Raw genomic sequence first — 27949 nt, forward strand, 5'->3', positions numbered from 1 at the left:
GCCCGTCTGGTCTCAACAACCATGCAACATTTTAAGTTGCTTAATTTTGTCTGAATTTCAACAAGTCATCTTGATCATGTCTACAAGTCTACATGCGTAAATGCACTGAGATGCTGACATGTGACTGGCTGTTTAGATATGTGTACAAACAAGGTGTACCTAATAAATTAGCCAGACATTACAGTACTTCTGAATTCAGAGGTTTGTATCAAAACTTTATTCTTAACTATTCATAGTGATTTTGTTGAGACTTAACTTCACTTTTATAATGACTTTTGTAATGTTTAGAAAGGCTTTAAGACCTTTATTTGAATGCTCACCTCACGAGGAAGCCGCGGCAATGCGCCTCAAATCTGACGATTTTGGAGCGAAACTCAACAAATCGTTTCCTGACGAAGAACATGCGGGTGTAACGCTGTAAGGTGAGAGCCGCAAGTTGACGGGAACGCTCTCTTTTACACTCCAACAGCTGGTAGATATCCTCCTTTAGAAACAACTACCATCCACACACACACGCAGGCATGTTACATTAAAATGCATGTGCCATTTTTTAAAAGTCACAGAAATAGCATCATGATTCTTACACAATACTGTGATGGCACTACATTCTGGTGTTGGATTTTACTAGGATGCATGAACTCACCTTTGTGACACCAACATAGTAGATACCCGGTCGCAGGGGACACAGTTTGCTGAGCAATATAATGCAGTTCTCTTCATTTGGTTCTGGAAGCTCTCTTATTCCCACGAGAGACTTATACCTGAGGATGCATGTGCATTTATAATGCATATATAAATATGCAGAGATTTTTTAGCTCAAATAGACTTGTCATTTTTCATCTTTTCAATAGCCATGCCACATTTTTATTTGATTCCCTTAAATGACTAAAATGTGAAGCATATAACAATGACAGAGAAATGTACTGTATTATATCATTAAAACTGTGTTTCTGTTGGTATCTAAATACTTATATAACTGTTCTCTTAGATTGAGCCATTTGCTGTGGGCCCATGTAAAGTGAAACTGCCATATTTGTGTCACCATTTTACTACAATGTCTCTGAATGTACAAACAACTCTGTGTGTGAAGTGAGAACCCTCTCAGATTTGAAACTGCAGTACAGGCTTTGTTTAGTAGGTGCTAGGGCACCGTTTGGGATAAGTAACACCTTTTAAAAGCACACAGAAGAAGACAGTACATGTGTACACAATTTTGAAGTAAGTATCTATAGCATAGTCATTACTGCACTTGAACCCTTTGAATCCACTCACAAACAGAAAAAAAACATATATATATATATATATATATATATATATATATATATATATAAGGAGGAGAAATAATTCCTATGAGCACCATTTGAGCTTTTAATTTATCAGCCACTCAGCCCGACAACTTTGTCAAAGTAAACACAATCATGAGAAGAAAGATGTATATTAAGATTCTGCCAACAAACATCAGCTATACTGATCAAGAGAGCATTAACAGAAAATATCCCAAATTACTAGAGTGGCCAGTCAGAGTAATAATCCCATTTAGAATCTGCAGAGAATAAAGACTGGAGTATTGACAACCTAAAAGGTTTATTTTAATTGCCTAAATACTTTTGGGGGGATCCAACAGTCTGTATATTACCTGAAGAGGAAATTGTAGAATGTCATTCTAACGGGATAGCCCTCTTTACGGATCCTGATCGTCTCCAGGACCCCAGAGTGTCGCAACTGGTTGCTGACCAGGTCATCCTCAAACACACCTGGTTGCTGAGCCCAGATGAATATGAACTCAAACATACATGCAACACATTCATATTCAGTAAGTAATCAGAAATACAGAATGGTTTGAGGACCTACCTTCATATTATTTGGCTTGATGCAGCGAACAAAAAAGGGGTTGCACCTGAAATAAAAGAATTATGGGCACAACTATCAGATGTCAGCTTTATTTATACCTGATTATTATTGACAGAAATTGCGCTTGTTGCTGTCAGTTTCTGTGTCCCACGAGTTACTGCCCATGAGTAAATACAGCACATTCACGTCACCTCTCCATCTTCTCCACCAGCTCCAGCAGGGACTGTTGGAACTTGCTGCTGACGGTGGAAGCTTGATACTTTCTGGTGACTGAACTTCTTTTCCTCATGTGACTCCCTCTCTGCTGACCTATGACCTCTGCATGAACCACGAAGAGGTTTGACACCATCTGGACACAGAAGTTCACATACATCTTCACACAAGATGATCTCACAGCTTACTGCAATGGCTCCTGCTGTGTGTGTTGATCCACTCACCTTATTTCTACTCTGGATGAACAGGTCCAGGACATCCTGTCGGACTTGATCATAGTTTTTATCAAGGAACTTGTAAACCTGCATCAGTGACATCTTATATTAGTGGAGACAATGCTCATAGCTAAAACTGTTCTCTGATATTATGAGATACCTGCTCATCAAACATGCTCATACAACTCGACTAATAACTAATAAATACCTGGTAGGTGACCCGACCAGCAAAGTGCTTGATGGTAAACTCTGGGATAGGCATCTTTGGCTTCTGATACATTGGATTGTTCCCATGGTGATAGTGACACTTTTGGAGAAAAGTGTGGTCTGTTGCCTAGCAACAAATTAGCACATTTCAATTGACAAACATTGTAATTTATTCCATGTATATGATAGATGTTGCAGTTTGCTGAAGCTCTATATGTAACAATCCTCACTTGTGGGAAACAGCTCTGGTCATCTAGAATCCTCAGTATCCCATGAGGCTTAGCGGCAATGAGGTCGATGCAGGGTTGGTTGTCGCTGAATGCGATGTCTTGCCATGGGATTTGTTCTCTGCTGTACTCCTCCTGTATGGGAATCAGATACATTACAATGTGTTTTTTCCATGAAATCCATTTATATAAACACTGATGGTAATTCTGCATGTGTATTAATCATGTTGTGGTACCACGAATGTCCGCATTTGTCATGAGGAATATGTATGTGAGTAATTTTGTGTGTTGAACTTGCCTGTTCAGCTCTGAATATGATTCTGTTGAAGAAGAATTGTAGGTACTCATTTGCATAATTGATGCAAAGCTGCTCAAAGCTGTTGAAAGCCAGATCCTGTTGCCACACACAAACACAGCGAGTAATTATTTATGTTTTTTCTTTATGTCTGGCAGTGAAGCTGATCACTGCTCAAGAAAGTAAGGGATAGATGAATGGATGTCCTGTTTGTGTGAGTATGCACTTCCCTTGCTGGTGATAAGGTGTGTCTTTTCCAGCAATAAGCTGATCTTTATTGTCACAGTAAAATGAATTATCTTTGGCATCTGAGGGGTGGCACACGCTCTGGGGCTTGAAGTTAATAATGAGCAGCTATGTTTCATGGAAATGTGAAGTGATTTCCAAATCGGTTGAGGAAAAATATTGTATCTTGATAAACTTTACCTTATTGTAGCACATGGTCGACTAATATGGGTAAAGAAGCTCGTAAAAAGGCAATCCACTAAAGATTCAGCCGCTTCTGAACCACTTGCCCACTAGTACCTCTGCATTACTGAGTCAGAAGTACAGGACAGTCTGACTGCAGGATCTTAACATTCTCACTTATGAACATATTACTATATATTTTGGGGGCTAAGTCTTTGTTTTGCTCCTGAAAAACAGTCCAGGAGGGAAACCACCTACAAACTCCAGACCGCTCTTTGTAAGACTTGGTGTTATGAAGGGTTCTGGTTAAAGGTGAAAAGATGTGTGTTCCCTGTTGTCTCAATATAATTTAAAACAGAGCTGTCATAAAGTTTTTACATTGTTCATTAGCTGGTCGACTTCTGCTGGTGGTTTCTCAGCCTTGTGTTGGATTTTGGGGAACCAGGTGATTGTTTTTAATTTGCTAACTTGTTAATTTTATGGATAGTTTTTAAATGTAAGCGATTTTGTTTAAATGGAAGAAAAACACAGCGGCAAGGTGGAAATAAAAATCTAAATTTTTGTTTCTTTTTCTTTTTTCTTTTTAGTTTTTACTTTCTTATATGTACAGGGTTGTTACAGGATGGCAAACACACAAGAAAACTTATTCACCTCAAATCCATAAATGTCCAGAATGGAGATGGAGAGGGTGTGTTGGCAAGGGTACACCTGAGCATTGATCCTTTCTGTTAACCAGTGGAACACTAACGAGTACAGGATCTTGGCAACAGCATCTCTGGGAAATAAAGATTTGCTTGTGAAAGATGAAAATTTTTTGTATGGGCAAACTGGAAGTAGAATAAGAAAGAGTTAGTTCATAAATCATCTAAACCTAGTCTAGATTAGGTTTTGTAGAGCCAAGAATGGACTAACCTGAAGTTACTAAGTAAAACATGTTTATGATCTTATGTTTATTATCTATCACAGATTGAGGTACAGGTCTTAGAAGAGTGGTGTCTATAGTGGGTCTTCGAGGGCTGTTGTCCTGCAGGTTTTGGATGTTTTCTGCTACATCATGCCTGAATCAGATTGATGGGTCAACATGCTTGAGTAGAACTTGACAACAAGCTGTTGAGGAGAGGCATTTAATGTGAATCAGGTGTGTCGGATCAGGGAGACATCTACAACCTGCAGGATTGTGGCCCTTAAGGACCAGAGCAGGACACCTCTGTCCTTAATACAGAGAGTTTTAAATTATTTGTCATTATTTAGAATGGATTATGATTTCTGAACTATTGGTTAAAGAGAGCAAACTGATTTATTTGTAAACTCCGTTCAGAAATGTACTGCATGCTACATGTTGATGTTCATGTTTCTTATCATTTCTCTTACCTGGCATCAACAGCACTTTCTACAGTCAGAGGGGTGTAGATTTTGTCCCTCATCGTCTCCTGTAGATAAGATGGTGAAAAATACTATATATGAGGCACATTTTAGGTACAGGGGGAAAAGGGAGGAATATTTCAGGATCAGAGCATATACTTAATAAAATGCTCACACCTGATTTCATATTACCTCTGAAATTCTCTTATTTCAAAGTTTAATGTTCATTCCAACCCAAACCACACATATAGTCCACCCATGCTAGCAGTAGCATGCTAGCATAGTCCACCCACTATGCTACCTTGTAATGAGTTACAAGGTACTCATGTACAAGGTAAATGAGTACCTTGTAAAATAAATATTATTTAAGTATCATTTGTTGTTTGCTCATGATATCATGTTTTGTCATTACTTGCATTTTCCAAATGATGGTTTCACATCTGGATGTATCAAATTAGTGTGAATTTCCAGATATGTGTGTTCCTCATCAAGATTAATTGCTTGGTGGTTTCATCTAAACTTTCATCTTTACAAATCATAATGCTGGAATCATATGGAAAGCATAAGAATTTCCCATCGGCCTTAGACATGCTGTTTCTGTAGAGCTAATAACTGTGAGCATGCTAACGTCTGAGACACTAGGTTTGATCAGATTAAGAAGGTTATGAGACCTGAGAGCTCCTCTTGCCAAAATGCACTTGACTATCACACACAGACATACACACACTTAATGTGCACACACCTCCAGCTAGTAGAAATGACCAGGTTCAACTGACTCCTCTCCAGTTACGTATTCACCTTTGTAATTAGTAATTAAATAATGCAAAAGGATCTGGTATTGTATATACGAGCATGTGCCTTGTACAAATGTAGCTTCAATGCAATTCAGGACATTTTTTTCCTCTCTCATCACAATCATTTGTTGTCAGAAGCACTACAAGACGGTCAGGACGAGTGGGATCACCATTTCAACTGGATTTACAAGCGGACAGGCCACATTTTCTGCTATGAAAATACGTATTCTTTTTTTTTCTTTAGGATTTAAACCTATTGTTATGATGTAAATCCAAAAGAAAAAGAAAATACTGTTGATGACGAACTGGAATACTTGTTTGTTTTACAGGGACGTCCTAAAAACAAATATATGAAATAAATAGTTTATTTTTGTGTTTCCATTTGGAAAATTCCTGTTTGGCTCCATAACACCTGGGAGGTTTCATCTTCTGAAATTCCACGGAAGTCCTTTGGAAGCTTCGTGTAAAGGAAGGCAATGCATCAATTTTACTTCTGTGAAAAAAAAAATCCAGCAAAAAACAAATTTCCTCCCTCCCTTCCTGGTTTCACTGTTACTTTTTTTTTTTTTAATTGTCATATAACTGAACTAATTTTTTTGTCAAGCTACACCAAAGGAGTTAATTTAAATATAAGATTTTATCTCTTTGTTTTACTTACTTGATGGAGGACAAAGCATGTAGAAAGTTGGACTTCTTACTATAAATCCCTACTTCAAATCCCTGGAAATAATTTTCCGTCTTTGGACCAAGAGAGATGGAATCCTATTTTGTATTATGTAAAAACTGGAGGCATAAAAACTCAGATCTCAACAAACATAAATGAAAGGTCTGAGCCTCGAAGTTACATAATAAGTTTGGCTATTTATAGAAAGGCACACGACTCACTGATACAAATCGTAACAACAAGGAGTCAGGAGATGCTTTCAGAGCTAGAAGCATCATTATACAAAACAACAAAGTTCAATAATAGCTAAATGTGCACCTTTTTATATCTTTGTACTGCATGTATATAAATATGTGCCTGTGTGCATGCACCCATGTTTGTTTAGGTATTGTACATATGTGTTTAGAGTATTGATAATATACATTATGTAGATAATATTGATGTGGCAGATATATTTCTGCAGTTACATAATGAGTAGTTGGTAGAATATGTTTTCAATGATGCATAAAAATGGTGTGTTACCAGACAGAAACACACAAGTTACAGAAACTGTGCTGGACATGATGGCAGATGTGATCTGAGATTTATCTTTCTTAACATTATGAATGAAAGAGTGAACAAGATAATAATACATGCAGATTAGAAGTTTGAAGTAAGGTGGTTAAGAGAAAATAACATCTAGATCCAGACTGTAAACTGTGTGTGAAGCTTCAGATGTGATATTTTTATGAGGAATATTATGGATCTTTCCATATTAAAAGAAAGACGATCCATAAGCTGATATTTAACAACCCACTGGCATTTAGAAATAGTCAGCTTGGTCAGAAAACCTATATAAAACCTCTCAGAGGAATACAGGAGGACCAGAACAGAATGTAAGTAGATCAGTGACACCAGTTTGTTTCTTTCTTGTCTGCCCTTCTTTCACTCTCTGTGTGGGAGCAACACATGTGTCTCCTTTGTGTGGGCGATACGATGATACAATGCCTTTAATGTAACCACACGTGTGTAAGCAAGGCAGAGAGGCTGGCATACTGCCATGTTACATGGCTGTCAGCACTGGATCAGTCAAAATGTAAGGAGAACGACAGAAAGCATAATAAATAACCTCCCAGTCCAAGAGTGGAAGAAACTAGGATGTCATTTTCAAGCAGGGGTTAATAAATGTTTACTTGTGTAGATTAAACAGCACACATATTGGTTTGATACTGACTGTGACTTTGTAGGTGATGGCTTTCTGTAGTCCATCTGGTGAGATCTGCAACAGCTCTGCCACAACTCGGATCTCCTGAGCACTTACCACTGACGCCACCTCCTGGCCATCAGTCTGCAGCACATCAGCAACAAAAAATTCAGAAAACACATTTTATTTGTTGTATGCAAGAAAATATGGCAGAAACGGAGTTCAAGTAAAGCTTATTTATGATTTGTAACTGACATTGGTTTGTGTAAAAAAGAAAGTATACAATATTTCATATTTGAGGTTTTGAGTATCAGGTTAAACGTCACGAAAGGAATAATCTTATTAATTAATTGTTGCTCCTCATTAGTCTAGAAAGGATTATAGGACCACTTTGCAACAATCTGGAGCCTACCATTCTACAGTTGCAACAGCCACCAACCCCCCAAGGAGTGGGCCAATTTCCCAGGAGGTTCACCCAAATCTAAGGGCGCAATGCTCAATGAAATTATAAAATGAACATCCAAGAGCTATGTCAGACTACAAGCTTGAGTTAGCATGTTAAATGTGATCGTTCATGAGAAACTCAACTAGGAAAAGACTGTGTCTTGCCTTCCAAACCACAACACCTGTGGAAGAATTTCCAGCCAAGACCAATATGAGATGTTTATCCATGTAGTGAAAACCAAACACAGCACATTTGCACAAACACCTGATACCAACTGTCAAGCATGGTAGGTGGAGGGTTGATGATTTGTTGAACATTAACCACACTCCCTCTAAGTGTGCCACTGTCAGTGCTCTAATCTGAAAAGTGCTGACTCTTTCTATCATATACATATAGTTGGGGACTGCTCCAGAGAGTAGCAGAGTGAAGGTTTCCAACCATGAATGGAGAGTTCCCACATAGACACTGGTTTCTTCATCCAGTGACCTTGAGTCAACCATGAACCAAAGTCAAGTGAGAGGCTGTCTGACAGCTAAAGCTTGACTGACACTGGACCATACAGAAGAACAATAATAAGAACAATAATACCAGACATAGCAAACTCTACAACAGAATAGCTGAAAAGAAAGAATAGAATCAAGGTGTGAAAGTGATCTAGTCAAAGTCCAGACCTCAACCTGCTGTAGCGAGACCTGTGCATAAACAAATACCCACAATCCTCAATTAACTGAAGCAAAGTTGTAAAGAATAGACCAAATTTTCTCCACAATAACCCGAGACTCTAATAACATGATACAAATACAATTACTTCAGTGTTTTTCTTCTAAAGGAGATTCTATTTGCTGCTAAATTATTAGGTAGACTGTACTTAGTTTTTCCTTGATCTATCTATAGATAACAAATATACATTATTTGTATATATCAATGCACCACTAATTTATGATATAACTTAAGATTTTATGTGTTTATGATTTAAAAAGAAGTTCCAGTATAAGGCCAAATAAAACTTCAGTGTTTATAGAGTTTTCAGAGAGGAGTAAAAATAATGACAATAAGGATCAAAACAGGTTGCTTTGCGTAGGAAGTACTACCTCATGTCTCTGAAAGTAGACATTGCCTAGGTGCAGTATAGAAGAGAGAACTCTGAAGATGGCCAACTGGTCCTCTGGAGTGAAATGAAGGATTTCCATGGCAGAACACAGACGTCGGAAGTCATCAGCATCGTTCTTTCCTGTTATCCCACAGTTCCCTCCCTGTGTGGAGACAGCAAATGCATGAACTGAAGACAACATTCAGGAGACCCTGACGTTTTTTCTTTTTTTTTTTAGCACATCAGGTTCTACCTGGTTGAGGTAATAGTAGGTTTCAGCTTCTTGCAGATAGAAAGTCTGCTTCTGCTGAGACGGAAGACCTGCAAGCATCTCGTAGAAGATGTGATAGTTCCTCTCATCTTTGGCCTAAAGCAGACAAAAAGCTACAGTGAGTAGATACACAAACAACTACAATATAATACATCATTTGATTTATGTCTCTGGATCTTTCACCTGGAAGACAATACGGGACTTTTCCAGTAGATACTGAGAGGTTATGGCACCACTGATCGCACCACTAAATAAACAAGAAGACAGATGAAAAGTAAAAAAAAAAAGTAGCATTAAGAAGTAAATAGAGTTGGGTCATTACTGCATACTCACTCTTCCAGAAAGACCTCTATGTATTTTCCAAAGCGACTGGAATTATCATTCCTCACAGTTTTGGCATTTCCAAAAGATTCCAGTAGAGGAGCTGCCTCAAGTATCTACCAGGCATCCAAATGCAGGGCAAATCATTAACTTTGTTTAGGTGGATGAGTGATAAAACATGTGCAGCTTTAACAATGACAACAATTTTACAACACATATTCAATGCAGGCTGTTTTTTATATCAATCACAACAATGATTAAAGAAAATTTGTCCATATTATGCTCATTTATAGGATCATCATTTACTTTTGGAGCTCTAAAAGTATATATATATATATATATATATATATATATATATATATATATATATATATAGCTATAAATATAGGTATATATAGCTATAAATATAGGTATATATAGATATACATATATATACCCTAGATGTCAAAATCCACATTATTTTTCCTGTATTGTACATTGCTGAAGCATCTCTGGTCACATTCAGTCTGAAATACTCCATAAATTCTCACACATCTTTAAAAGACCAATTCATGGTTTCTGTTTATGCCAAGTCTGTATCACAAAAATGTAATCATGCAACTGTACTATTATCTATGTATATGTATAGGTCATATGTATAGGATTGTATTAACTCACTATGTGCCTTGATCAACCTCTGATCTAAAAAGTGGCTGTTAAACTGTGGTATTAAACTCTCAACACAAAATGGTGATCTGCAAACACTTTTCTTTGCTGTTACTTAACTTAAACCAGTATGTTGATGCATAGCTGCCAACTTCCAGTCTGAACTGTATAACTGTAGAACGATTAACAAGCTGGTGGGCACAGCTGTCCCAAACTGTAGTACGACTACATGTCCATAAAATCCCAGCTGCACACAGATGCAAACACTACGAACTGGGCTCTGACTGGTCAAAACTGCTGACTGAGAGGCAGCTATTCTATCTTTGCATGAAGTGTTTAAATTTAGCCAATAGATTGGTATCATGCACACAGTCAATCAATACAGGAGCAGGTTCCTCTATGTTGACTTGGGCTTTTTAAAGTTGCTGTCAATCTACATGCACAAAATGCTAATTAACTAATTGAAGGAAAGGAAAACATCAATATGTGGACCCATCAGAATGACTTCAAAATGCAAAGCATCAATCAATCTTAGAATAATGTAGCAGCACACCATAGAAAAACACAGAAAGATGCAATTCTAGGAACCATAAGCAAAGATGAGTTTTACAATGTAAAGCTCAAGGCATGCATGGAATTCTACTACCTCAATCTGCACCCAAGGTAAGCCACCAGAGACAAAGAGACAGAAAACAATATACATGGAGGCATTACTCATCCATCGTATAAGAGTGTGTGTGTAGTTATCTTTATGTTGTTGCAGCAATTTGTGTCCATCAGAATCTGTGTGTATACCTGCTGTGCAAGATTCGATTTGTGATGTATTGTTGCAAGGTAGCGAAGGACAAGTTTGGTGGCTTCTGTTTTTCCGGAGCCGCTCTCCCCACTGAAACACAGCAACATCAGTAAAACATTCACCGCTCATGGGTTCCAACGATTAAAATAACTGTTCATTTCCCAAGTCATTTTCACTAAGCTCTGCTAAAATTGAAAGGAGGCAAGTTGGCTGGAAAGTGTCAATATTCATGGCCTACAAAAATGCTTTTGCGGCTTTAATATCTGCGGGACACTTTGATTAATATAAAGCAAAAAGAGGGACTTAAGCGACCTTGCCATAATTGTTCTGGGAAACACAATGAACAGAATGAACAGAAAAACTTAAAGTACTTAAGTGTGAACCTTTTCATCCCTTTCAGTACAAATACAGATGTCTTTTATTAATCCTTAAGAGAGTCCATTATTTAATCTCCCTGCTGGTGCTGTTTGAGTGTTTGATGTAATTGATTAAGTCATGTAAGACCAGGCTAATCTCTCATTAGAAAAGGCCTTAGCTCCTCTTTTGCGTTAAACTACCTGAAACAGTCTCTCACACATGCCCAGGGCTTTACCGCTGCCAACAGCTTAGCACTTAATACCATCATTGTGTAAGCTCTGCCAAGGACAGTAGAGTTGTGTGTGTCTGTGCGTATTTAGGGAATGACGGTGCCTTTACCACATTCTGGTGTAAGGTTTCAGCTCACAGGCTGCTTGGCCAAAAAAAAAACGGGCCATTAATGGTCACTGAGCACCAGACCTCAGTTAGCCCTTAACACGCACTCGCTGACACACTCACACAAGCCTCAAGTCCACACACACACGTGCACTCAAACACATGCACCTCTGAAACCCCATCTGCACCTGGCCCAGACCTGGCTGGGCTTTCCTTACAGGTGTCTCCTTCCGAGTATGGCTAGTGTTCCAGGTGTGTGAGAGTGTGTACATGCATAAGGTGTGTGTGTTTCATGATTGATTATGGTCATACTCAAAAGTCTGTGGGTTCACAATTTATGTGCGCATATTTTCACATCTGAGTGAAGCGCTTGCAAAGTGAAAGATGACAAGGTCTAAAGTTACCTGGCCTGGTAACCACAAGTATGCTTGTATCTACAAACCCTGATCCAAATTAAGACAGAGACATGACTGTCCATCAAGCCTCCTGGATATTCTGTAATTAAAGTTTAAACATCAAAGGACAAAAGAAGCATAGCTTCAACTGCAGCTGATCTGCATACTGCATCCATTAAATGATCAACCCAATTATTTTCATTCATAGAGAAAGTGACTAAGCCTTTTACCTGATTATAATGACCTGGTTGTGTTTGGCATCCATCATTTTGGAATAAGCAGCATTTGCTATGGCAAACAAATGCCTGCAAGGCAAAAAGTTATAGCAATCAGACCTCTTAACAACGAGACATAACTTTTTTTGGTTTTGCTTTTTTAAAAAATTAGCTTGATTCTAAAAGCATGTTTCAAACTGTTTTCAGTTAACTGGTCATGTAATTTGAGAGGGGAGATGACTTACGGAGGGTTCTCTCCCAGAGCACAACCCTTGTACAGCAGCACGACATCTGTTCCATAGATGTTGTACATCCTGTAAGGATTCACAGAGACCAGAATGCTACCAATGTATGTCTGAAAAAAAGACATTGAAGAGGGACAGAAGAGAGGAAAGAAACAGAAGCAAAAAATTAATAAAGAAAAGATGGATAGATTTTTAAAATCACTCACAAATTAATAAAAATTGTGTTTTTTTTCTGTGCATCCCTTTAAGTGAATCTTTTAAATACTTACGTAAATGATCTCTCTCTCAAACCTTTTCTTTATGTTCAGTAGAACAGCTCCCTCATGCATCTCCCTGGGGGGGATCAATGGACCTGAGTTATTTAAGAAACTACAATGCAAAAACTATTTTGACATGTTGGAGCTGCGGTGGATTCAAAACAACTATGTTCTTTATCCTAATAATTCTTCATTTACAACCCACCACCAGACAGTCCACATTAATCTTTTTTCAGAATTACCATTGTCTCCTGCACCTGTAGCTATGCTGCAGTGTTCTTTTTTTTTCTTTTTTCCATCTCTTTATTATTTTAGTTATTTTAGCGAATTAACTGGGTTGTGCATTTACTTTTCTTTTCTTTTGTTTTCTTTTTAACTTACTCCAGCTGGGTCATATCCTCCACACCATCTTCCTCTCTTTGCTCCCGGTGAGCTACAGTGGCCATGCTTCGGATTGAGTACATCTAAAACATGTGCATACACAGAAATGAAAACAATATGCAAGTACACTGTTGACACATGCAAAAATATATGTACACATTTGCTGAAAAAGAAATTATAATTCTGTTTCTCTCCTTTGAATTGTTTATTACCACAGCAGTCTTTTTTTCTACTGGTCATTGTCAAGATTCCTAAAATATGGCATCTTTTGCTTAATGGGCCCTGTGGTTAAAGCATCCTTCTCCTTTTTAATCCATCAACCTTACCCTAATAACTGAATGAATTACTAGTTTCTCACTATCACAGTGATACTGCACAACATGAACATTAACCTAACCAAATTTATTGCACATACTCAATGCACTTAATAACATGCAATTTAAGAACAATTACCTTGTCAAACCATTGCCCCTTTGGTTCACCCTCTCTGTCAAGATTCCACTCCCCTGGTTGCTCCCCCACATGTCCCTGTTCCATCAGGCTGTGGGGCTCAAGGAGCTCTCCATCTCTATACATGGACCATTTATTGAGATTCTGTACTGTTCCATGGGGAAGAACTCTCTCGGCCCCCCACACATCCATATCATGCTGCATTTCAGTGCCAGAGCCTTGCGCCCAGTGCTGTTCAGGACCAGAACCCTGAACCTGGGGGGATACTACAGCATATGAGGAGGACAAACGGAAAGAGGCCCCCTTGAGTTGAGAGCCCTGCAAAGCACCAGAGAGGTTAAGTGACCGTGATTGTGGAGTGCTTGGGGCACCAAGTCGCGTCATGATATTACCGTCAGGGAGACGATATTTTGCCCCACGAAGGTTTGGGTTTTTTGACAAAGCATTAGACAGGTCTAGTGACTGGGGTGCAGTAGTGGTCTGAGAGCGGGTCATGAGAGTTCCATCTGGCAAACGGTAGGAGGCAGATCGGAGGTTTTGGTTGCGGAGAGCATTGGAGAGATCAAGTGAGCGTTGCTCTGAGGTATTAGCAGATCCAGGCTGCCTAAATAATGATGAGGCTGAGAGATTGTAAGAAGCACCGCGGAGGTTGGTGTTTATCAAGGCACCAGAAAGGAGAGGACTGGAAGGAGCTTGAGGTTGGTTTCGTGAAAACAGAGATGAAGCTCCTGGGAGCTGAAACTTTGACTGACGGAGGTTAGCGTTCATCAGGGCACCAGATAGTCCAGGTGATGCTATTGCACTCTCAGCGCTCTTAGGCTCCTCTCCTGGACGTGTTAGAATTGAACCATCTGGTAATCGATAAGAAGCTTTTCGAACATTTGCATTGAGAAGTGCAGAGGAAAGCATAGTAGAGGAAGACTCAGGTGCTGGCTCATTTCTTGTAACCAGGGTTCCATCTGGTAGCTTGTATGTAGCTTTACGCACATTGGGGTTCAACAGTGCAGAAGACAGCATAGAGGAGGAGACAGGTGGTGGTTGTTCAGCAGGTTCATTTCTGGTAATCAGTGAGCCATCAGGAAGTCTATAGGTGGCCTGACGTAGACTTGAGTTCTGCAGGGCATTAGAAAGTGCAGAGGGTGACAGCCTCCCACTGCCCACACCGTTTCTTGTAGCTGATGGTTCCACAGGGCCCTGGGGCCGTGTCAAAGTACCACCTGGAAGCTTGAACATAGATCCCTGGATCTGAGAAGTCCTCAGTCCACCAGAGAATAAAGAGCTACCTCTGATACTTCCTTGTTGAGGTGTAGTGGGAGGAGGAGCAGGTGAGGCAGAAGATGTAGGGGAGAGGTGTCTCTGAAGAGGTGATGCAAAGGAGGCATTACGCAGCTGAGAGGTAAGCATGGCAGAAGACAAGTGTGGAGAGGAGAGAGCAGATGATGCAGAAGGGGCTGTTTCTTGTGGAGGAGACAGGACAGTTGTATAGAGGTTGGCATTACGTTGCAGAGGAAATGAATAGGAGGTGCTGCGTAGTTGGGAATTCTGACTCAAAGCATTGGATAGACCTAAAGTAGCATAAGGGTTTACCATTTGGGTCTCCTGTAAATGAGCTGATACATCCCTCTGCCCACCAGGTAAAGGTATGGTGTTGCCAGTATTTTGTAGGTAAGGATTCTGGAGTGTTCTTCCCAAATTAGGGGATGGTGGGGTGTGTTGTGGCAGGTTTGGGGAAAAGCCTCCATGCTGTGCTTGGGGTGTGGTGGGTCTTTGTAAAGGAGATGCATAGGGGATTGAAGAGGGCAGAGGAGAAGAAGGAAAGGGAGAGCCTACAATATGAGAACCTGGGAATGCGTTTGTGAGCATTGGGGATGGGCCTGGATCCATCAGTGTGTAGTCATACTGTGTGATACTCTGTGATGATGGAAGGACACCAGGGGGAAGACTAGAGTGAGGTACTTGTGGTGCAAAAGATGTCTGCCTCAGATTGTGAGGACTCATTGCCCTGTGAGGCAAGGGAGAGGGAGGGTGAGATATGTAGTGCATAGGAGATGCAGAACGTGAGGGCAGAGGAGATGCACGCCGTAATGACTGTGGAGATGGAGGTCCACTCTGGAGCCTACGCACAGATGGCTGAGGAGAAAGGGGGCCACTCTGTTTCAAAGATGGCTGGGGAGGGATAGAAGGTGCTCTGAATGACTGCCTTGACTGAAGAGAGGGTTGGTTTCTGGGCATGCGAACAAGAGGCTGGCCCCGACCTACTGGTCTGTGGAAGCCTCCTTGGCCAGTTCCTTTTCGCTTGGCTTCTCTTAACCCTGCCGGCCGCGACCCAGCTCTGGCTAACATTGGAGTTCCAGCTACAGACCCTATTTGTCCCGAAGGAGAGACCGAACCACTATGTATGGATGATCTAAAAGGGGCTACTTGCTGAGTTACAGGGGGCCCATGTCTACTACGCCTCTGTAAGTAGGGGTTAGCTGGGGAAGGTTTCACAGCTCCCATGGGTACATGGTTTCGTCCTCCTGGACCACCTCTCAGCCTGCGAGTAGAAGAACGGGTGGGAAGGGGGCGAGCCGTGACATGTGATGGTGAAGGAGAGGTTGGTCGATGGGGAGAAGTGGGGCGAAAGGAATGAGGCGGGGACTGAGATCTTTCAGGTAGAGGTGGGCTTCGTATGTGAGGAGAAGGTAGTGTGGGAGAGGGTGAATGTCTCATCACAGATGTTTGTCTTCTCCCTTTAAACAAGGGTTGTCTTGTTGGTGGCAGAGGGACTGCATCTGCAGGGGGCTGCTGTCTGAAAGACAATCTTGGGGATGGTGGAGGACTTTGTCTCCTCCTAAATGATTCCCGGGGTGAAGCTAATGGACTAGAAAGTGGGGACTGGGGTCTGACAGATGGTGGAGCCCTGCGTAACCCAATTCCTTCCCTTCCTCGTGCCAGGGATGGCTGAGTTCTTATTGACATCCCTCTCCTTTGTTGTAGTGGAGAAGAAGGGGGGCTGAACTGCCTCCGCCTATCAACTGGAGAAATGGGCATTTGACCTGCCATTGATGTCTTGTGTGTGAGCCTTCGACTAGGTAAGCGAGGAGAGAAGTAGGGGTCTAACTGGGCATCTGATTGGAAGTCCATGGGATGAGGTGAGAAGACAGACGAATGAGTTGTCATAACCCTAGCTGATCCTGGCCTCAGTGACAACTGCGGAGATGGAAACGGACTTGTTCTTCGCACTGGCCTGGGTGATGACACTGGTGAATGAAGCGGGGAATACATCATCGACTGCACTGGTGGGGCCACTGCTGGCATTTGGTGCATCTGAAATATCTGTTGGTCTTGTGGGAAGGGTGCTTGATACACTTGGGAGAAAAACTGAGGTGGTACGGTAGAAGGGGACAAGTGACCAGGAGGAATAGTGAGAGGAGGGTAAGCTGGCTGAGGGGAAGGAAAGTACTCCGGATGAATGCTTCCAGCTGTTGTGATGGGGACTTGTCCTGGAAGATTGATGCCATTTTGTTCATTCATGACAGTTGGGTAAGGAGGCTGTGTGGGAAAGTATGTGGGAATGGGTTGCTCATATTGTACATTTGATATAATTTCTTGATTGTTGAGTGCAAGCATGGGGGAGGATGGTGGAACCATTGGGGAAGTGGGGCGAGAATTAAGAGGAGGTGGCGGCAAGGTTTCCACTTCTAATCTGTCTTTCCCAAACAGCATAACCTGGGGCCTAGGGACCCTGAACTGCTCTGATGAAAAGGGTTCAGGTTGAGGAAAAGAAAACTGCTCCTGTCCATATAGCTGTCCTGTTTCAGCTGGATCCAGTCCAGCATTCATGGGAAAATGTTGTTGATAAGGGTTATAAACAGGGGCAGGCTGTGTATATTGCAGCATTGGGCCATTATATAGGTTTGAGACAACAGGGTAAGTACCACTCATCATGCCGTACGCATCTGACACAGTACAATTAGAAACTAAATTGTGGTCAAAATAATCCTCATACAGTTCAGATGGGTCAGAGAAACCATATGTGGCATCGCCATAATAATCAAATGACTCTGGTTCTATTGCATACAGCATTCCATCTTCACCATAGTAATACTGAACCCCTTCTTCACCATAGTAATCCTCATAACCATCGTCATAATAGCTATAAGGGTAACCATATTCATCTACATCATCATCATCATAGTAGAGCTCATCATCATAATAGAAGTTGCCCTCATCATCATAGTAACCATATTCATCCTCCCACTCTTCATCATCATAGTCCATGTCCTCTTCGTGAGGGTTATATGGGTCATAAGTCATTGGTTGTCTAAAGCCTCTAGGTTCCCACCTCTCCTGGTAATCATCTTCATATCCATATCCATCATCATACTCATAGGCCTCATTGTAATAATGTGTGTGCCTCCCTCTAGTGTCCCTGTTAGCAAATGATAGGTTCTTACGCCCTTTTCTTCCTGCCTGTGCCCCAAGGCGCCCTTGGCTTTTAGAGGACAGAAACCTCCCAGTCAACCAGTTAGTAGCTGCAGCTATCCTACCAACCATCAATCCTTTAGTCTTAAACTGTTTATCTGTTTTCTTTTTTCCAAACATTCCTTTGAACTTCCCCCCCAGTCCTTTTGCCTCTGTTGCCATTTTGCCCTGACCCCCTAACTTGGATAGATTTATTGTCTTTTTAGATGATTCATTTTCTTTTGCAGCATCTTCTTTTTTATTAAACAAACTGAAACCAGACAAACCTGGCTTTTTGTCAGCAGACTTGCCCCCAAAACCAGAAAAAAGTTTGCTGGTACCTAAAAGAGGTTTACCATCAGCAGAGGGTTTCTTTTTTTTGGACAGCCGTAGGAACAGACGAGAGGTGCTTTTGAGGTTTCGCTTTGGCTTTGCTTTTTCTTGTTGCTGTTTAGAAGGAAAGGCAAAAGGAGAGGCCTTTCCTGTGAGTCCTGAAAGGGCTTTTGAGGCTCCTTTGAGGTGAGATTTTGCATCTGTTGTTTTCTGTGCTTTTTCTACTCCTAAATTCTTCTTCTGTCCTTCTGCAGCAAACCCCATCATTGCCTTGGAAGCTCCTTTAATGTGGACATCACTCATTTTTTTTAAATTAACTGCACCCATGCCTTTCTTATTTGACTTTCCTTGCTCTTCTTCCTCCTCATCGTCATCATCAGGAGATGAGCGTTTAGGAGGCTTTAAGCCCTTCATAGCCATGGCTTTGGATGCACCTTTCAGTGCTGCCTTTCCTTTTCCTTTGTCCTGCTGTCCTGCTTTCTTGGTTACTACTTCTTCCTCACTGTCACCACTTTCTTCTTCAGTCTTCATCTCGGATGATTCTTCTTCCTCTGACCCCTCCTCTGACTCGCTGACAGGTTTCTTTCCTTTTCCCTTCTTCCCATCATCCTTCCCTTTTCCCTTTGTTGGTGGCTCCTCTGCCTTCTTTCCTCCTTTCTTATCATCTTTTCCTCCCTTCTTATCATCCTTTCCTCCCTTCTTTGGCTCCTCTGACTTGCCTTTCTTGGCAGCTGATTTTGAGTCACCTTTCTTGGGTGGCATGATGTATGCTGACTTATATCATTCTAATCAGTAAAAACAGATTCCCAGAAATAAGCTATAGCTGGGTTGTATTTATGGCCAAATTGCTGCAACCTTGAGAATGAGAATTCTAACAGCGGCAACATCCTTCATCCCTTGTTGCTCTCATGTCTTCTTTCATTTTTCACCCATCTGATCCGTCCCTGACACCCCACGAACATGCACTGAAATGCACTCTGTCCAAAGTCAGTTGTTCGATAATGGACACTGAGACAAACACAAACCACAGTCCTTCAAAACATGACTGAGTAATGGAGTCGGAATCTCAGCCATCATTGCTTGCTCACATTACAAGACATCTTTAGTCCTCAGAAAGAGCTGTTGTCTGTGTGTATAAGGAGAAAGAAGCCTTTCCAGTGGTGGTAAAATTTAAAACAGTAGACACTTGTCGAATTTTAAATGTGAACTATGAAAAAGACTTTTTTTTTTGCTTACAGTGTCTGTCAGTTTTACCCACGTGTTGCTTCTGGTGCCGTTTCACTGACACTTTTAGAAAAAGTAGACTCCAACGTTAGTTCCCGATCTTGTTGCTTTTCATAGGTTTGTAAGTAACTCCCTGGGTCACAAGACAAAGAAAGGACCCTGCTCTCCCAATGACAGAGTTGTTGTAGTCCTTTGTGTGTCCCCCATTGTTAGTTCGTCCTGTGAGTCCGGCAGTGAATCCTCATGTTGGCCACTGCACCAACTTTGGCAGCACGTTCCCCCCAACAAGGAGAGTCAATGTGCGTCAGTGTGAGTCTCAGTGTCCTCTTTGTATGAACGCAAGTGTGCACATGTGTTAAATTTGTGTTTGTATCCTCCCACATCCACGTCAGCTTGCCTTTGTGACCTCCTGCAACCTTCTGCGTCTCTCTCTGGTTACTGAAGCATTCATGATGATATTCACCTCAGTTTGACACCTAATCATACTCTCAATGCATCTGCGCCCATCACTATACATATACTGTATGTCTACATGTGTATGTGGAAATCAGAGAAAGTATTCCCTATTATAGCTTCACAGAGCACCTTAATATATCAGCTGTACTACCTTGGGGTAACACTATCTGCTGGTTCACTTGTGTATAAATAATGCATGCAGGCTGAGCTGTTGCTAAACTGTGTCTGAGAGGCAAAGCCACACCGAGCCAAAACACGCACATCAGTAGCAGCATGGGCTACAGCTGATAGAGATGCATGTTATTATGTCCATACATCCAACAGTTAAAGCATACTTCTACAGTACACACAAAGGCCACAAGTCTTGTGCAGAAAGGCAGAATTTTAGAATTCAAATTATAGCCTTATATAGGTTTTAAAAAGCATGGATTATATTTGTTGTGAGTCATTAATTTATATAAAGCGTACAATTAAGTGACCATCTAAATGTGAAGTTCCCTTTATGGCCTCTAATACAGAAGGGCAGCTCCAATTGGCTGTTCTCATTGATAATGCCAAAATCCTCAAAATTCTAATCCTTTAATCTGTTTAATGGCCTTATTTGGGCATCAGTGATCTCCAAACTATTGTTAATAGCTGCGATTTAACAACTGATGATGATGATGATGATGAAAAACACTTTATTCAGACATCTTAAACATAGTAAATAGTAATAATGACTAAGCAAAAAAATAAGTAAAAAAAAAAATACATAAACAAAACAACTGCAGATATAGAGCATTCAACATAGAGCTACAAGTATGAAGTGTGGTGATGATGTATAAATAGCTACTGAGAATTCATTGAGGTTGGCCTGAAGTCAGTTCATTGATGATAGGTTGATGTTAATTCATTGATGATGGGCTGATATTCCAGGAGGTCATATCAGTGGCAGATATGAATGTTTAATGAATACCCTGTGTTGTTCCTACGCAGCATGGATAAAACATTCATCGCAGGCTCCTCTAAATATATCACAAAGGGTCAACCCCACCCTGGCCTGCTCTCCAACCAATAAACAGTATTAAAATACTGACTTATGTAATGAGTTATCAGCCAGAGATCATATAGCAAATAGCGGACATCGGCAAAGGACTATAAAATTATTTAATCTAGTGTTGCAGTTCTTTATTTCCATTATAATTGTTTTTTCCCTGTTAAGTTACAGAAAGGAAAAAAACAAAAGAGAAATCTTGATGACCTCTGTGAGTTACAGTTTTCTTTCTGCTAAGTGAAGCTGAGAGGACTAATAGACTTGACCTTAGATAAGAACTGAGCTGAAATCTGTATCATATTTCCCTAGGTGCAGTGACCATAACAAAACTCTAAACATTCTACAGGTTGCACTTACAACAGTAGCAGATGGTATCATCTAACTGCAGATGCAGATAAGCGGATATGCACAGAGCAAGTACAGAGGAAAGTTCAGAAGTTCCTTTCCTCTAATCACATAGTCTTGCACACACTCAATGAACATTGCTGCTTACCAAGCATGTAAGGAACATTAAAAAGATCAGTTTGACATGTGCTGTCGGGTGTAGTCTGTTCACTAAAATTAGTGGTAATGAATACAGGACAGATAACTGTACAGCAAGAAGACAATTCCGAAGTAGAAATATGCAAAAAAGTTGGTAATAAAAGGAAAACTTGAAGATGAAGAAAGTTAGAGGGATGATGGGGAGATATAAAAGGACATTGGAGAAGCAAGTGAGTGGGAGATGCAGTCAAGAGTCTTTTCCTCTGTCAATCGTCCTGTCAATCACTTGCAAGCTGCTTTCAGCAGGTGCATTTGGCTACACAAGGCTAATAAAGGAAATCACCGGAGCAAAGCATAGCCAACAAGCTCATTTAGTGACTGTGGAAACACATCTAGACAACATACACATACGTGGGTGTCTCATAATGAAAACTGCATGTGATTATTGAACCCAAGTGATGAATTATTAGGGGATGTGAGAAAGGAAAAACATTGACAGCTACAATATCAACATTAATAAACTAGTATAGAGGATGTCACAAAGATAGAAGGTGAAAAAAATCTCATTAACAAGGGCTCTGTTTCAACTGGTGTCCCAGTAAGCGTTGTCACACATTCAACACTTGTTATGGATTACACCAGTTGTTTTAGTGACATGAAATGACCAGAGCTATATGCAGGATACTGTTTACCCAGGGCCCACTGCAGGGTGGAACGATTTTTTTTTTCCATTTTTTAAATTTCTAAATTAATGTCATAATAGACGTCAGTATGGCTGAATGAAGAAGATGAGAGACTGAATTCTGCATCGACAATAATAATGAAGTTTTTTTTTGAAGGTCCTATCTCCCCTCACAAATTGTGCAAAATGGTTTAATCCACACCTGCATTGTACCAGTTATGTTCATATAAACTGCAACCAGACAGCCAGAGGAGAAAAATGATGTATTTTCCTAAGAAAGTAAAGTCTGGATACCCGAAAAGATAAGGAAGACAAAACAGTGTGAGAAAATGAGGTGAGGAGCAGCAGCAGCTTCTTATTTCCTTTAGAAGACAGCAGGTTGAGCTGATATCAGAAGCATATTGTCTTAGAGGGAAGTCATCATGTTTGGATTCTATAACTGTAACTGATAACTGTAATGAAACTAACAAATTATGTACCATCATTTTGAAATTAATCACATGAAACAGGAGTTTTTTTTTAACATTTAGGCCATAATGAATGACAAATAAGAGAGAGTCTGATTTTTATTGCAGCTACTGTTAGTGCATTTGAGTAATATATAATACCTAAAATATCTGACCTTTGTCTAATAATTCTTACATAATTACTTCATTCGATGCATTAACTAGAAAAGAAGGGAATGTCACAAATTAGCAAGCTGTCCAGCCTGTATGTTATGAAATGAAAAATACTCGCAGTCACTGACCAGTGTGGCCACGGTCAGAGTGGTGGTGTAACTGTGGCTGCAACTAGTCAGTTAGTGGCTGCAACCTGAATCGGCCAACATAGTGGCTGCTAACATTTTAAACATGTTAGCATGTTTTATTAACCATTCTGAAAGACGCAGCACAGTGCATCTATGATTCTCAAAACTTTGCGGTAGCAGCCGGCATGCAACTGTTCTGACAGTGACCACCATTCTCGGAGTGGTTGCAGCCACTTCGAAGAGTGGTGGCTGCCATTATTAGAAGTTATTGCAACCAGGCCCACTTTAGGATATCGGCGTCACTCTGTCCAGTTCATTAAAATGCAAGAATAAAATTATAGTAATGTTTTTGTCAGATTTTCTTCAATAACCTTTGATAGTTTACATTACATTTGAATTTTGATATTCTAAAAGAATTAGCAAGATATTACAGACTGTGTTCCTAACATTATTATTTCCCTCAGGGGAATTTTTTTTTCATTCATTCAGAATGTTGTTTCAGAACAAGTTTCAACAAAGAAGGGATTTAATTCTACTGCTGATCTTCCTAAAACCATCCATGCAAAAGCCCCTTCAGATTTGTCCTCCCAACCCCAAGAACTCCATAAATATTCAGGACATTTATGGCCAAAAACAAGAAAGAAATCCAATTTATTGATTGGTCAGGAGCAAAAGCAGCTCATTACTAATTGATATGCATCTAAACTAAATCTGATTCATATCTGATCTTTTTCCAAGTCTCAGTCTGAACCATCATGCTGCATTTCATTTGACTTTAAGGTGAAATTAGACAGCCGTTACAATTCTACACCCCAGGAGGTGGAATGTGGCAAGATCGAATGTAAATAGGACTAAGCAATATTATATCAAACATTTGGTGGCTTTGACTGGACAACATTGTCAAATAGCTTCAAAACTGATGCATAGTCATGCTTACATGTACCATCCATAACAAAACCGTGCTGCATCTTTTTTGTGCTACAGACTGTTCATAAAGGAGTCTATGGTGGTGGCATACCTTTGTAATATGAACAACAACGTAAAAAAGGTTAGGTCTCAGCAAAAATAAAAAAAAGATTGACCATTAAGACCTGCAGTGTGAACTTAGTCTAAGATAAATGATACGAACATGTTAAGGAATCTGGCAGAGGGGTTTCATTAAAAAAGTGTAGTAAAAGTCAAAGTCAAAGCTATAATAATGTGAGCATTACTTTGTGAAACATTTTGTTTGTGAGAAATGCACGTAAAACGCAAGGAGGGAAATGAAAGAAGGAAAGGTGCAGCAGAGAGAGAGCATCTTTAAGACAGAATGTGAGACAGGAGGATGAGAAGACTGTGCTCAGGTTTCCTGTAAACCTTTAATCCCATTCAGGTCTTAACCTAAGCTGTCAGATTATCCTGTGACTTGATAATGGAGAAATGCCAACAGCTGCCTACACCTTGAAAACTTGTCTTCAAAGATCAAACACCAATTATTGATTGATTTTACTGCTTTGAAAGATCTGGAAATAAAATGTGTAGTTTTATCTTATTGTGAGTTCAATATCTTTAAAATATTTTTTAGCATTCAGGTAAAAGCAAACTGGTAGAAAACCAGACATCACAGGGTCTTATAATGTTAATGCTGTGGATTCATCTTATTTTGTAGTGAAAAAGTGTAGTAAATTCCAGCTGATTAATTAACTTGTAACAGGAATGGGATGATACACATTGTCTGGTAAAATTCCGCCCCCTTGTGGTGGCAATATTTAAAGACCAAAATGACAAAATCCACCTTTAACACTAAAAAATGATTAACTTGTAAAATACTGGGGGAAAACCTCCCTAAATTAGGGATGTAAGAATATCTGGCATACAATTATTGTGGTCAGAAACATCTACAATACAAATGTCAGTACAAATATACAAATTACACAAATATGGGTGATAATTAAAGACCTGCACAGACATAGAAAATATGTTTCTTTGCTAATGCAAATTACAACCATGACTCTAACCTGCAAAATAAACTCAACCTGTGACCAATTTCTGAACAATTGTGTTGCTTATGAGAAGTGGAATTGGGGGCTGTAGCTCATGAGGAAGAGCAGTTGTCTTCCTCAGTTCCAGGCTTTCCCTGACTACAAAGCGACTTACATCTGAAAGAAGTGTCCTTGGGCAAGACACTTAACCCCATGTTGCCTCCGGATGTGCCTATCGGGGTGTGTGTATGAATGGCTGAATGTGACAGGTAGTGTAATGTACTTTGAGTGGCACTTATTTAGTATCTAAGTCTTCCTATAATGGACAGTCCTTTTTAACATGTCATGATTCTTAAAATGTTCGCATTTAGTAATGAAAGAACTAAAGATGGCATCTATGGCTCTTTGAGGGGTGTCGGATTTTGAGGAGCCGTTCCTATCAAAGAGCTGTTCAAAAGACTGGCTCAGTCCTGCTTTTGTATTTATTTTTATGGCTCAAACCAGGTCAGAAGGTTGTGTGTTCAAATCACGTCAAGGATATTTATGTTAGATTACACACAGCAAAAACAGTGAGTACATAGAATGTGAGTACAGGGACTTTCTATTCACCTCAGGTTAAGTTCCCAGTGACTTCTTCATTTGTTGTCTTGGAAAGCCCACCATCCTTGTACCATTTAGTCTATACTTCAGAACAAGGCTTAGTTGTCTACCACCTGGAGGTTTTTGGTTTGGGCCACATACTGAACCCAATGGTGCCCCTGATATGGAGGAGAGGTTACATTATAAGCATGGCAAAACAAAACAACTGGTTGTGGATATGCAATGGTCAAGACCACCAGTGACCCCCGTTTTTATTGGTATCGGTAGCGCATCTGATAGATCAGAAGGTTGTGTGTTTAAGTTACATCTAGGTCATTTATATTACACACAGGAAAAGCAGCTCAAGAGTATGTAGACATTGAGTACAGAGGCTTTCTAGTCTCCTCAGGTTAAGTTCCCAGTAAATGGTACAATTTTGTACCATTTAGTCTATACTTCAGAACAATGACTAGTTGTCTAACACCTGGTTTCAGCCAAATACTGGACACAATGAAATGTGGAAATCTTTTTTTTTTTTTTTGGTGTAATGAGATGATCTGAGATCAGTCATCTTAGTTGGTGTAGATAAGTGAAAAGCATGAGAGCGAAACAGATGGTATATCACCACATCAGCAGGACCTTGTGGCGCAATGGTAGCGCGTCTGACTCCAGATCAGAAGGCTGCGTGTTCAAATCACGTCAAGGTCATTTGTATTACATTACACACCTCATGGCTTCACTGGGAAAGCCCTGTTTGTGTACTGCAGGTATTCCTTGAAGCTGGGTTAAGGGGAAGCCTAGCTTACCTTGGTAAGTCTGGTCCATTTAAGCCAGAGTTCTGTTCCATTTGAATGCCTTCTGAGTAATCATGGTAACTTATGCACCAGAAGCAGCCTGCTCCGGTGCAGGCTAACGTTCAAGCTTAGCTTAGCTGTGTCTCAAAGATCTAACATAGACTCCCAAGAGAAAGTTCCACCTGGTAGAATGTTGCTCGCCCACCGTTCATTCTTGTATAAAAGTAAAAAAAAAATTGCCCATTTCTGTTCCTCAGTATATCACCAATATGAACGTTACAGAAATATTTGTTATACATCATCACTCTCCACATTCTGTGTAATGTCTTTAATGTATGTACGAAAGAATTATTCCTGCTTATTGTACAATAAAGTGCAAAGAAAAGTCAGCAGATAAGACATGCAGTAGTCTCTCTGAAGTGAGCCAGACTTATCAAGATAAGCCCAGCTTTCTCCATTTTTGTGGAATACCACGCAGGTGGTAGTGTAGGTACTGTAGGTAAGTATAAAGTAAACAGTGGGCTTTTCCAGAAGCCATGAAGGATTTGCTGAAAGGAACTCCCCTGTTTTATTGAGCTGTGTGTAATGTAATACAAATGACCTTGACGTGATTTGAACACGCAACCTTCTGATCTGGAGTCAGACGCGCTACCATTGCGCCACAAGGTCCTGTACATCTGTTGATATACTATCTGCTTCGCTCTCGTGCATTTCACTTAAGATGACAAATCTCAGATCATCTCATTACACCAAAATAAAGATTTCCACAGTTTAAATATCATTTTCTAATTTTGCTGTCATGAAATTTAACATTTAACATTCTAACCAAGGCCTATAAAGTCTAAGATGCAGCTGTGCAGACCTGTGCATTTCAGACAGTTTGCTAAAGGACTTAAAGACAACAAAACTCAAAATCCAATCAGACCACATCACGTTCCACCGTCTAAAAATAGAACATGAAAAGGATGTCCATCTAGAGATGTGACGTTCATGATTGAGTCAATTCTTTTGAACGGCTCTTTTAAGAACCAAGTCGAAGTTGTGAGCCATTCATTTAGGAGCCGTTCCTTTTTATCTACAGATTCTCCACGGGTGACACGTGTGTGCCATCATGGGTGTCTGATGTCCAACATGCTCTATTTACATGTTTGTATTTATGGGCAGAAAGTCTTGTTCGGAAACAAATACTTCAAGTTCTATCAAAAATGTTTACTAAAATTTGCGTTGATGTCGCTCAGGTTTATTTTATTTTATTCAATTTTTTTATTGTATTTCTGTATTTTTCCTGTATTTGTTAATTTTGTATAATGGATTTTATATAGGAACACATTTATTAATATTCATTATTCTTACATCTTGTAGGTTTTTTTTTTTTTTTTTTTTTTTTTTTTTTTTTGCATTACTTAAATGTTCTTGTGTGGAAAATTTTGGAGTAAAGTTGTTCTGAATAAAAATAATAATTTTAGTAGATTTAATTGTAGATAGTTTTTGTTGTGCCACAACTGTTCTGCCAATCCAAAAAAGTCATCTCAGTTTCAAAGCATGGGGATTTGGAGTCACCGTATGGAATGGTTACAATGAAATCAC

General features: G+C 40.0%; 1 protein-coding gene and 2 non-coding genes across 3 annotated transcripts in view; 1 reads left to right on the forward strand and 2 right to left on the reverse strand.

Annotated features, from left to right (window-relative positions):
• myo15aa (myosin XVAa) overlaps positions 1–19164 on the reverse strand; it is a 50150-nt gene extending 30986 nt beyond the window's left edge. Inside the window, exons 1-25 of the mRNA XM_042012419.1 lie at positions 18426–19164; positions 17544–17891; positions 13627–15080; positions 13174–13256; positions 12805–12868; positions 12536–12645; positions 12306–12380; positions 10987–11077; positions 10838–10843; positions 9559–9662; positions 9409–9472; positions 9208–9321; positions 8956–9117; positions 7450–7563; positions 4788–4846; positions 4068–4191; positions 3012–3107; positions 2717–2848; positions 2488–2613; positions 2289–2366; positions 2043–2200; positions 1852–1897; positions 1637–1761; positions 644–761; positions 321–496 (exon numbers count right to left, since the gene is read on the reverse strand). Coding sequence (XP_041868353.1) covers positions 321–496; positions 644–761; positions 1637–1761; positions 1852–1897; positions 2043–2200; positions 2289–2366; positions 2488–2613; positions 2717–2848; positions 3012–3107; positions 4068–4191; positions 4788–4846; positions 7450–7563; positions 8956–9117; positions 9208–9321; positions 9409–9472; positions 9559–9662; positions 10838–10843; positions 10987–11077; positions 12306–12380; positions 12536–12645; positions 12805–12868; positions 13174–13256; positions 13627–15080; positions 17544–17891; positions 18426–19164 — 4766 coding nt within the window. The remainder of the gene's footprint in view (positions 1–320; positions 497–643; positions 762–1636; positions 1762–1851; positions 1898–2042; positions 2201–2288; positions 2367–2487; positions 2614–2716; positions 2849–3011; positions 3108–4067; positions 4192–4787; positions 4847–7449; positions 7564–8955; positions 9118–9207; positions 9322–9408; positions 9473–9558; positions 9663–10837; positions 10844–10986; positions 11078–12305; positions 12381–12535; positions 12646–12804; positions 12869–13173; positions 13257–13626; positions 15081–17543; positions 17892–18425) is intronic.
• A 7040-nt stretch (positions 19165–26204) lies between these two features.
• On the forward strand, positions 26205–26276 carry trnaw-cca. The gene has a single exon. It is a non-coding gene; the product is annotated as a tRNA-Trp (tRNA).
• Positions 26277–26959: 683 nt separating this feature from the next.
• trnaw-cca lies at positions 26960–27031 on the reverse strand. The gene has a single exon. It is a non-coding gene; the product is annotated as a tRNA-Trp (tRNA).
• Positions 27032–27949: the final 918 nt, after the last annotated feature.

This window comes from Melanotaenia boesemani, chromosome 2 (genome assembly GCF_017639745.1).
Source record: "Melanotaenia boesemani isolate fMelBoe1 chromosome 2, fMelBoe1.pri, whole genome shotgun sequence".
Classification (NCBI taxonomy): Eukaryota; Metazoa; Chordata; class Actinopteri; order Atheriniformes; family Melanotaeniidae; genus Melanotaenia; species Melanotaenia boesemani.